Source organism: Lipotes vexillifer, unplaced genomic scaffold (assembly GCF_000442215.2).
Source record: "Lipotes vexillifer unplaced genomic scaffold, Lipotes_vexillifer_v1.1 scaffold149, whole genome shotgun sequence".
Taxonomy (NCBI): Eukaryota; Metazoa; Chordata; class Mammalia; order Artiodactyla; family Lipotidae; genus Lipotes; species Lipotes vexillifer.
Window position 1 is genome coordinate 2,673,331 of NW_006779962.1, and position 12,214 is coordinate 2,685,544.

The 12,214-nt window shown below is 42.3% G+C and overlaps 1 protein-coding gene across 2 annotated transcripts in view; it reads left to right on the forward strand.

Annotated features, from left to right (window-relative positions):
- MED27 (mediator complex subunit 27) overlaps positions 1-12,214 on the forward strand; it is a 211,311-nt gene that overhangs the window by 132,857 nt on the left and 66,240 nt on the right. For both annotated transcript variants that reach the window (XM_007453114.1, XM_007453115.1), the window contains exon 4: positions 2,161-2,254. In XM_007453114.1, coding sequence (XP_007453176.1) covers positions 2,161-2,254 — 94 coding nt within the window. The remainder of the gene's footprint in view (positions 1-2,160; positions 2,255-12,214) is intronic.

Here is a 12,214-nt window from a genome sequence, read left to right on the forward strand (position 1 = left end):
TCCTGCTGAGTCTGAAGTAACTGGGTTTAAATCGCACACATAGAGTTAGCAAAGCAGTCTGTAAATGCAGAAATGTCTCCAGTGACCTGGTGTGAACTTTTGACATGAATGTTGCCACCTGTCTTCCACCATCTCACGAAACAGTAGGCAGTCGTGAAAAATGAGTTAATTTCCTCCTTTCCTCATCTTTTCGCCTCTTTTGTAGCATTTAAGCTTAGAGCCAAGGTTGTGTATCTTGAAGCTGTAAATCTAGAAGGGACCGCGGGAGATGATGTGTGATATCTTAGTCAGTCTGGCTCTTAGCCATCCAGGAAAGATTGTTTTCTAAACCATTTTCAAAATCAGCAGAATGGAGCCTTGCCTTTAAGCAGTACCTCTTATACCTCTTTTCTTTCTAAGCTAGTTCGCTTTTTAATGCCACATCCTCACCTTGTGGTCCTTTCTTGAGTTGGAAGATGGCTCTTTGGTACTGAGTTTTAAAAGCCATTTGCACACTTGAAAAATACCCGAGTCTCCCCACAGGCAGCCCTCTTTTCTGCAGGAGCAAGTAGCCTTCAGCGCACCTCCACCTCTTCTCACTTGTCTCTGCTCTGGTCTTCCTATCATTGTTACTCACCACTGGGCCTTCTAGAGTTTTCCCCCTTCCTTTTTCAACTTGAAGTTTAAAACCGCATATAACGTTCCCTAGGGAAAACCTGATAGGTTAATCAGCAAGATTGCTGACTTCCATAGCTCATATGTTGATGTTCACTTTTCAACAATTGACATTGTGTTGTCTGCTGTCTCTCATGAGCCCCAGGTTTCAAACTAAAATCTGTTCATGTTGTGAGTGGAGAGTGAAGCTCCCTCTCCCCCCAAGAGAACATAGCTTTTATATGTCCCTGATCTAATGGACATGTAATTTAATCTGTCGTATCCAACAGATACGAAATCCAATGTAAAAATCCTTAACAGATAGTTTTGCATCTCAGCTACTGTATTCTACATCCCCTTTGTGTCCGTGTGATTGGACGGTGAGCACAAATGCTGCTGTGATTTTATTCTCAGAGGATCTGAGCCAGACCCAGCTCTGTTGATGCTGTGGGTTGGTGTTTTCTCAGTGAGCTTCCGCTGGGGTATTGGGGGTGGGAGGGATTCTTCCTGCTAAGAGAGGACAGTCTTGCAGACTATGCCCACGATGCCCATGATATACCAGTAAGAGTATTTATAAATTTTGAGCCCTAAGTTTATGCCATGCTAAGTGCTTAATGTCAGTTATCTCAATGATCACTGAATCGTAATAGGTACAGCTTCCATTTGGACCAGAAGAACAGAAGACTGCCTTTCAGAGGGATGTTTCCAGGAAAAAAATGGAAACTGATACGTCTGATATGTTTGACCGTAGTCAGAGAAGTTTTAGAGTCAGGTAGAGAGTTTAAGGGAAAAAATTGTCATAGGTACACAGAAAACGAATCAAGTGAAAATCCAGTGAAACAAAAAAACTGTACAAGTAAATAAATATACTCACGAGCCACTATGCAGCTCAGCTATTAAAAATATATATATAGCAGATATTTTAGAATGTAAACAATAAATACTGATTTAAGCAAAAATGGTGAGATCATTTGAATTAGTTAGACTCAAACCAGAAAAACAGGAATGACTTCAGGTATTTAAAACAGAAGGAATTTAATCCAGAGACTTGATTATTGAGGTGATTGAGATGAGAAGCCAAAGAGGAAACAGGAAGGCAAACAGAGGTGAGCAAAACAGGAAGCTGCTTCCATCCCTAGACCAGGAGGACAGGGGGAGGGGCCCTGTAATTGGAGCCCAGTGGCCAGGAAGGTGGCAGAACTAAATTCTGGTCTATAGAAGAAAGCCACGAGGTCACACCTTAAAATGAAAAACCAAGAACTGGCATTAAAAACACATCATGTGGAAATACAGAGGTAAATACCAACAGAAATCACTAAAATAATGGATGGTCACTAAATCACTAAAAAGCAAGAGGGAGAACTGGGGAGTAGTATTTTTCCTTAAAAGGTTTATAAATCCCATCTGCCTTCTTAAAAACGTATTTCACTAATGAAAAATTAAATTGAGAAGAAAAGCGTACTGTAGGTTTGTATTTCTGTGACTAGGGCTCCAGCTCTTACACCTGTGTGTCTTTCTCCCTCTCAGGTATGTTGACGACGTGATTAGCCGCATTGACAGGATGTTCCCTGAAATGTCCATCCACTTATCCAGACCCAATGGGACGTCCGCCATGCTTCTCGTAAGTTCTGCCTGACCTGTTTGTAGGGACACGTGCAAGGACATTGGCCTCCAGGTTAACCTGTTTCTGTGTGGTCGGAGCTCTAGAATGGAAATTAAATTCCAGTTTGATGGTGAACAGCATTATTTCTCTTTACCGTCATTCTGTAGTATGTTCTACATGCTTTCGAATGAAATCGCAGAGCCCATCTAAGAGTTACGCAGATAGGAAATACAGTGTGAGACCCTGTCCCCTGTGAGTCAGTTCATGGTGTTTTGGTGAACCTGTCTTATAGTGTACCAAAGACAATAGGAATGCTCGTCTATTGGATCCTGCTATGGGAAATCATTTATAAAATCCATTCCGTATTTGAAGAAAGTGTCTGAATGCTTATCACCGATGGTTTCCGATTTTGTTGTTTCTTTTTTCTTTTTTTCTTTTTTTCAATATTTATTTATTCGTTTGTTTGTTTTTGGCTGTGTCGGGTCTTAGCTGCGGCACGCAGGCTCCTCTCTAGTTGTGGTGCGTGGGCTCAGTAGTTACGGCATGCAGGCTTAGTTACCCTGTGGCATGTGGGATCTTAGTTCCCCGACCAGGGCTCGAACCCACGTCCCTTGCATTGGAAGGTGGATTCTTAACCACTGGGCCACCAGGGAAGTCTGATTTTGCTGTTTCTGATGTGGGTTTGCTCTGAGCGAGTTGGCCTCCTGACCTCATCACTGATGTTTGTATTCACATAAATTCACCAAAGACAGGTGTGTTTGGGAAATACGGTAGAATAGAAGTGCTAGATTATAGTAGCAGTTAGAAAGGCACAGAGACTGCAGTGATGAGGTGCTTCTCTGGCGCTCTGGGTACTAATACACATGCTTGGAGAGCCCTTCCTCCAGCACAGATTTTGAGGAGCCTCCATGTTTTACAGAAAATGAGAATTAACTGGTTAAGAGTGATGGTTTTTGATGGACATCAGGAAGGCAGGCTTCAGGACTGAGTGTTGTTTTACGTCTCACTAGCGCTGCTGCTCTGGGGCCTGGTGGGAAGTCCCCGGACTTCAGCGTGCTACCACTGTAAACTCTTATAAATAGGTAGTCACCCGGGACGAGTGACGGTTCACTCAGTCCACTCACCTGAAGAGAGCAGGCTTATTGTGTGTGCATGTGTGTTTTTCTCTTAAGAAAGGAAAAGACGTGGGATTGTTAATTGGGCGGGATTTCACATGTGAGGCAAAATTAGTGACGTTCATCTGGGTAACATGCTACTTTTCTTTGAAATTCTTTCAGTTAAAAAATACAGCGAATGAGATAACACAGTGTTCTTTTGCTAGAAAAAGAAAACAGTTTGTGTACGTCCAGAAAAACATGCAATATTTTCTGCCCCGGTTAAACGTACAAATTGTCTAAATGTTAAGATCCTCTAGACCCAGCAGCTGAAACATAAATCCCACTTCCAGGGTACTTGACAGGGACCAAAGAGTTAATGGAGATAAAAGTGAAAGTGTCCACAGTGAGATAGGTTTGCTCAAATTATTTCTGGGTCATTGAGCCTCCATTTCCTGATGAAGGTATAGGGATTTGGCGTTGACAGGAACGAGCAGGGAGAACAGGCTTCTAGGCAAACAGGTCTAAGATATTAGAGTTACTTCCACCTGAGAAAGTGGGCTTTTATTTCACAGCGACCTGTCAGCCTCATCTGCTTTCTCACTGAGCTTCTGTTTTCATAGACTGAGGATGAGAGTTTAGGGGCTCGATCAAGGACAGAATTCGCTTTTATACACACCGTTTTCACTGCCATGAGTGGCTAATTCAGATCACTGTGCATCTGGCCAGCAAGCTGTCATCTTCCTTAGGTGACATGGGAATTCACACAAGGTGGTGTCTGTCTATAGGAAGAGCAGTGGGTGATCTGATTCGGAATTAAATTGCCAGGTGGATAATCATACTTTTAACATCATGGCTTTATTTGGCTTTTACTTTTAAAGATGGTATTTTATTAGACTGCAGATCCCTAGGCCAATTGCTGTCACCACACACATCTTCTCTGAGGTCGAAGGGAATTTTCACCTGGGCGGAGAGTGGGACCGGCAGCTGCCACCTCCCCTCATCCCCTCGCTAGTCACCTGTGCCCTGTGACCGGTGGAGACAGTGTGAGACCCGTGCTGTAGGCAGTGGGGCGCCACTGCGTGAGGTTCAGGCAAGACTGAAACTTGTTTTCTGGAGATCCTTCTGAAATGAATTGTGTGAATCTGGGAGGTGGTGCACTCTGAAAGCTTTGGGAGGCAAGTGAGACTGATGGGGGGACCAACTAGGCCGCTGAAGCAGGACGCAGTCCTGCTGACACCTCCCTGGCAGTCTCTGGGCAGTGGGCAGTCTCTGATGACACCTCCCTCTGCCTGCTTGGCTGAAGCCTGACGTGCACCCGTGCTTTGTAATAGAGCAGCGTTTCCTCCTGAGTCAGCCAGGCTTCCGTGAGTGCGGGCGACAGAAACCTGCTCTGATGAACTTAAGCAAGAAAAGGGTTGGCTTTTGTCTTTGTTTTGCTTTTTAATGATGCTGGATGCTCACAGACATGAAGATAGAGCTGCCTTGCTAGGAGGGACAAAAACCAGGTCCACTCCAGGGGTGTCAGGAGCAGGACAAGGTCCCTTTTTTTTTTTTTTTTGCGGTACACTGGCCTCTCACTGTGGGGCCTCTCCCACTGCGGAGCACAGGCTCCGGACACGCAGGCTCAGCGGCCATGGCTCACGGGCCCAGCCGCTCCGCAACATGTGGGATCTTCCCGGACCGGGGCACGAACCCGCGTCCCCCGCATCGGCAGGCGGACTCTCAACCACTGCGCCACCAGGGAAGCCCGACAAGGTCCCTTTTGGACTCTGTGGCCCAAGTGATTTGACCTCAACTGCCTTTCGTCCTTTCATCCTGCTCCTGTGCTCATATATCCGAGGGGAAACACTCCCACTGGTCTAACCTGACGTTGTCCCTCCCCCTGGGGGGTGGGTCCTGCCTCGGCAGCCCCCGAGAAGCATGTGGAGTGGAGGAGGTCATTCCTCAGGGGAAGAGAGGCAGGGCCGAGCAAGCAGTCCGTATGACAGAGCACATGTCCCCTGCCCCCTGAATCACGCGGAGCCTTGTGCTTTACCTAGCACTCATCTCCTTTCCTCCTCGTAGAGGCCCTCAAGGTAGGTAGCGCGGATGGGCTTCATTTCACAAGTGAGGAAACTGAGGTGGTGGAGGTCGTGGTTTCTCCAGGCTTGTGCAGCCGGGACACGGCTTCCGGGCCTCCGGGGTGCTTCTTCCTCCCGTCTCTGATTGTACTTCGTAGTGCTGGTGAGCAAGATTTGGGTGATCAGACACCAGGCGGGTAATTTTTTCTTGTTTTTTTTTTTTTTTTTTTAACATTTTTTTGCTTTACAATGGTATGTTAGTTTCAGCTTGACAACAAAATGAATCAGTTATATATATACATATGTTCCCATATCTCTTCCCTCTTTGTCTCCCTCCCTCCCACCCTCCCTATCCCACCCCTCCAGACAGCCACAAAGAACCGAGCCGGTTTCCCTGTGCCATGCGGCTGCTTCCCACTGGCTATCTACCTTACGTTTGTTAGTATATATATGTCCATGTCCTCTCTCGCCCTATCACAGCTCACCCTTCCCCCTCCGCATATCCTCAAGTCCGTTCTCCAGTAGGTCTGTGTCTTTATTCCTGTTTTACCCCTAGGTTCTTCATAACATTTATTTTTTCTTAAACTCCATATATATGTGTCAGCAGACGGTATTTGTCCTGCTCTTTCTGACTTACTTCACTCTGTATGACAGACTCTAGGTCTATCCACCTCATTACAAATAGCTCAATTTCGTTTCTTTTTATGGCTGAGTAATATTCCATTGTATATATGTGCCACATCTTCTTTATCCATTCATCCGACGATGGGCACTTAGGTTGTTTCCATCTCCGGGCTATTGTAAATAGAGCTGCAGTGAACATTTTGGTACATGACTCTTTTTGAATTTTGGTTTTCTCAGGGTCTATGCCCAGTAGTGGGATCGCTGGGTCATATGGTAGTTCTATTTGTAGTTTTTTAAGGAACCTCCGTACTATTCTCCATAGTGGCTGAACCAATTCACATTCCCACCAGCAGTGCAAGAGTGATCCCTTTTCTCCACACCCTCTCCAGCATTTATTGTTTCTAGATTTTTTGATGATGGCCATTCTGACTGGTGTGAGATGATATCTCATTGTAGTTTTGATTTGCATTTCTCTAATGATTAATGATGTTGAGCATTCTTTCATGTGTTTGTTGGCAGTCTGTATATCTTCTTTGGAGAAATGTCTATTTAGGTCTTCTGCCCATTTTTGGATTGGGTTGTTTATTTTTTTGTTATTGAGCTGCATGAGCTGCCTGTAAATTTTAGAGATTAATCCTTTGTCAGTTGATTCATTTGCAAATATTTTCTCCCATTCTGAGGGCTGTCTTTTGGTCTTGTTTATGGTTTCCTTTGCTGTGCAAAAGCTTTGAAGTTTCATTAGGTCCCATTTGTTTATTTTTGTTTTTATCTCCATTACTCTAGGAGATGGGTCAAGAAGGATCTTGCTGTGATTTATGTCATAGAGTGTTCTGCCTATGTTTTCCTCTAAGAGTTTGATAGTTTCTGGCCTTACATTTAGGTCTTTAATCCATTTTGAGCTTATTTTTGTGTATGGTGTTAGGGAGTGATCTAATCTCATACTTTTACATGTACCTATCCAATTTTCCCAGCACCACTTATTGAAGAGGCTGTCCTTTCTCCACTGTATATTCCTGCCACCTTTATCAAAGATAAGGTGACCATATGTGCATGGGTTTATCTCTGGGCTTTCTATCCTATTCCATTGATCTATCTTTCTGTTTTTGTGCCAGTACCATACTGTCTTGATTACTGTAGCTTTGTAGTATAGTCTGAAGTCAGGCAGCCTGATTCCTCCAGCTCCATTTTTTGTTCTCAAGATTGCTTTGGCTATTCGGGGTCTTTTGTGTTTCCATACAAATTGTGAAATTTTTTGTTCTAGTTCTGTGAAAAATGCCAGTGGTAGTTTGATAGGGATTGCATTGAATCTATAGATTGCTTTGGGAAGTAGAGTCATTTTCACAATGTTGATTCTTCCAATCCAAGAACATGGTATATCTCTCCATCTGTTTGTATCATCTTTAATTTCTTTCATCAGTGTCTTATAATTTTCTGCATACAGGTCTTTTGTCTCCTTAGGTAGGTTTATTCCTAGATATTTTATTCTTTTTGTTGCAATGGTAAATGGGAGTGTTTTCTTGATTTCACTTTCAGATTTTTCATCATTAGTATATAGGAATGCCAGAGATTTCTGTGCATTAATTTTGTATCCTGCTACTTTACCAAATTCATTGATTAGCTCTAGTAGTTTTCTGGTAGCATCTTTAGGATTCTCTATGTATAGTATCATGTCATCTGCAAACAGTGACAGCTTTACTTCTTCTTTTCCGATTTGGATTCCTTTTATTTCCTTTTCTTCTCTGATTGCTGTGGCTAAAACTTCCAAAACTATGTTGAATAAGAGTGGTGAGAGTGGGTAACCTTGTCTTGTTCCTGATCTTAGTGGAAATGCTTTCAGTGTTTCACCATTGAGGATGATGTTGGCTGTGGGCTTGTCATATATGGACTTTATTATGTTGAGGAAAGTTCCCTCTGCGCCTACTTTCTGCAGGGTTTTTATCATAAATGGGTGTTGAATTTTGTCAAAAGCTTTCTCTGCATCTATTGAGATGATCATATGGTTTTTCTCCTTCAATTTCTTAATATGGTTTATCACATTGATAGATTTGCGTATATTGAAGAATCCTTGCATTCCTGGAATAAACCCCACTTGATCATGGTGTATGATCCTTTTAATGTGCTGTTGGATTCTGTTTGCTAGTATTTTGTTGAGTATTATTGCATCTATGTTCATCAGTGATACTGGCCTGTAGTTTTCTTTCTTTGTGACATCCTTGTCTGGTTTTGGTATCAAGGTGATGGTGGCCTCGTAGAAGGAATTTGGGAGTGTTCCTCCCTCTGCTATATTTTGGAAGAGTTTGAGGAGGATAGGTGTTAGCTCTTCTCTAAATGTTTGATAGAATTCGCCTGTGAAGCCATCTGGTCCTGGGCTTTTGTTTGTTGGAAGATTTTTAATCACAGTTTCAATTTCAGTGTTTGTGATTGGTCTGTTCATATTTTCTATTTCTTCCTGATTCAGTCTTGGTAGTTTGTGCATTTCTAAGAATTTGCCCATTTCTTCCAGATTGTCTGTTTTATTGGCATAGAGTTGCTTGTAGTAATCCCTCGTGATCCTTTGTGTTTCTGCAGTGTCGGTTGTCACTTCTCCTGTTTCATTTCTGATTCTATTGATTTGAGTCTTCTCCCTTTTTTTCTTGATGAGTCTGGCTAATGGTTTATCAATTTTGTTTATCCTCTCAAAGAACCAGCTTTTCGTTTTATTGATCTTTGCTATGGTTTCCTTCATTTCTTTTTCATTTATTTCTGATCTGATTTTTATGATTTCTTTCCTCCTGCTAACTTTGGGGTTTTTTTGTTCTTCTTTCTCTAATTGCTTGAGGTGCAAGGTTAGTGTTGTGTATTCGAGATGTTTCCTGCTTCTTAAGGTGGGCTTATATTGCTATAAACTTCCCTCTTAGAACGCTTTTGCTGCATCCCATAGGTTTTGGGTCGTTGTATCTCCATTGTCATTTGTTTCTAGGTATTTTTTAATTTCCTCTTTGATTTCTTCAGTGATCACTTCGTTATTAAGTAGTGTATTGTTTAGCCTCCATGTGTTTGTATTTTTTACTGCTCTTTTCCTATAATTGATATCTAATCTCATGGCGTTGTGGTCGGAAAAGATACTTGATACAATTTCAATTTTCTTAAATTTACCAAGGCTTGATTTGTGACCCAAGATATGATCTATCCTGGAGAATGTTCCATGAGCACTTGAGAAAAATGTGTATTCTGTTGTTTTTGGATGGAGTGTCCTATAAATATCAATTAAGTCCATCCTGTTTAATGTATCATTTAAAGCTTGTGTTTCCTTATTTATTTTCATTTTGGATGATCTGTCCATTGGTGAAAGTGGGGTGTTGAAGTCCCCTACTATGAATGTGTTACTGTCGATTTCCCCTTTTATGGCTGCTAGTTTTTGCCTTATGTATTGAGGTGCTCCTATGTTGGGTGCATAAATATTTACAATTGTTATATCTTCTTCTTGGATCGATCCCTTAATCATTATGTAGTGTCCTTCTTTGTCTCTTCTGATAGTCCTTATTTTAAAGTCTATTTTGTCTGATATGAGAATTGCTACTCCAGCTTTCTTTTGGTTTCCATTTGCATGGAATATCTTTTTCCATCCCCTTACTTTCAGTCTGTATGTGTCTCTAGGTCTGAAGTGGGTCTCTTGTAGACAGCATATATATGGGTCTTGTTTTTGTATCCATTCAGCCAATCTGTGTCTTTTGGTGGGAGCATTTAGTCCATTTACATTTAAGGTAATTATCGATATGTATGTTCCTATTCCCATTTTCTAAATTGTTTTGGGTTCGTTATTATAGGACTTTTCCTTCTCTTGTGTTTTTGTCTAGAGAAGTTCCTTTAGCATTTGTTGTAAAGCTGGTTTGGTGGTGCTGAACTCTCTCAGCTTTTGCTTGTCTGTAAAGGTTTTAATTTCTCCATCAAATCTGAATGAGATCCTTGCTGGGTAGAGTAATCTTGGTTGCAGGTTTTTCTCCTTCATCACTTTCAGTATGTCCTGCCACTCCCTTCTGGCTTGTAGAGTTTCTGCTGAGAGATCAGCTGTTAACCTTATGGGGATTCCCTTGTGTGTTATTTGTTGTTTTTCCCTTGCTGCTTTTAATATGCTTTCTTTGTATTTAGTTTTTGACAGTTTGATTAATATGTGTCTTGGCGTATTTCTCCTTGAATTTATCCTGTATGGGACTCTCTGTGCTTCCTGGACTTGATTAACGATTTCCTTTCCCATATTAGGGAAGTTTTCAACTATAATCTCTTCAAATATTTTCTCAGTCCCTTTCTTTTTCTCTTCTTCTTCTGGAACCCCTATAATTCGAATGTTGGTGCGTTTAATGTTGTCCCAGAGGTCTCTGAGACTGTCCTCAGTTCTTTTCATTCTTTTTTCTTTATTCTGCTCTGCAGTAGTTATTTCCACTATTTTATCTTCCAGGTCACTTATCCGTTCTTCTGCCTCATTTATTCTGCTATTGATCCCATCTAGAGTATTTTTCATTTCATTTATTGTGTTGTTCATCATTGTCTGTTTCATCTTTATTTCTTCTAGGTCCTTGTTAACTGCTTCTTGCATTTTGTCCATTCTATTTCCAAGATTTTGGATCATCTTTACTATCATTATTCTGAACTCTTTTTCAGGTAGACTGCCTATTTCCTCTTCATTTGTTAGGTCTGGTGGGTTTTTATCCTGCTCCTTCATCTGCTGTGTGTTTTTCTGTCTTCTCATTTTGCTTATCTTACTGTGATTGGGTTCACCTTTTTGCAGGCTGCAAGTTCGTAGCTCCCGTTGTTTTTGATGTCTGTCTCCAGTGGCTAAGGTTGGTTCAGTGCGTTGTGTATTCAGTGGGTTGTGTAGGCTTCCTGGTGGAGGGGACTAGTGCCTGTGTTGTGGTGTATGAGGCTAGATCTTGTCTCTCTAGTGGGCAGGTCCACGTCTGGTGGTGTGTTTTGGGGTGTCTGTGGACTTGTTATGATTTTAGGCAGCCTCTCTGCTAGTGGGTGGGGCTGTGTTCCTGTTTTGCTAGTTGTTTGGCATAGGTTGTCCAGCAGTGTAGCTTGCTGGTCGTTGAGTGAAGCTGGGTGCTGGTGTTGAGATGGAGATCTCTGGGAGATTTTCACCGTTTGATATTATGTGGAGCTGGGAGGTCTCTCGTTGACCAGTGTCCTGAAGTTGGCTCTCCCACCTCAGAGGCAGGGTCCTGATTCCTGGCTGGAGCAGCAAGAGCCTTTCATCCACACGGCTCAGAATAAAAGGAAGAGAAAGTAGAGAGAATTAGTAGAAGTAGGAAGAAAGAAAGAAAGGAGGGAAGGAAGGAAGGAGGGAGGGAAGGAAGAAAGAAGGCAAGAAGGAAAGAAAGGAGGGAGGGAGGAAGGAAGGAAGGAGGGAAGGAAGGAAAAAAGACAGAAAGAAAGAAGATACAGTAAAAGAAAATAAAGTATAATAAAGTTATTGAATTAAAAAATAATTATTTAGAGAAAAACAAAAAAGGGACGGATAGAACCTTAGGACAAATGGTGGAAGCAAAGCTATACAGACAAAATCTTACACAGAAGCATTCACATACAGCCTCACAAAAAGAGGTAAAGGGGAAAAACTCATAAAACTTGCTCTCAAAGTCCACCTCCTCAATTTGGGATGATTTGTTGTCTAAAGGAGGGAAGGAAGGAAAGAAAGAAAGAAAGAAGGTAAAGTATAATAGAGTTATTTAATTTAAAATTATTAAGAAAAAAATATTTAAAAAAAACAATGGACGGATAGAACGCTAGGACAAATGGTGGAAGCAAACCTATACAGACTAGATCTCACTCAGAAGCATACACATACACATTCACAAAAAGAGGAAAAGGGGGAAAAATAGATCTTGCTCTAGAAGTCCACCTCCTCAATGTGGGATGATTCGCTGTCTATTCATGTATTCCACAGATGCAGGGTACATCGAGTTGATTGTGTAGCTTTAATCCGCTGTTTCTGAGGCTGCTGGGAGAGATTTCCCTTTCTCTTCTTTGTTCTCACAGCTCACAGGGGCTCAGCTTTGGATTTGGCCCTGCCTCTGCGTGTAGGTCGCTGGAGGGCGTCTGTTTTTTGCTCAGACAGGGCGGGGTTAAAGGAGACGCTGACTCGGGGGCTCTGGCGTACTCAGGCCTGGAGCAGAGGGAGGGGCACGGAGTGCGGGGCAGGGCAGGGGGGGGGGCGGGCG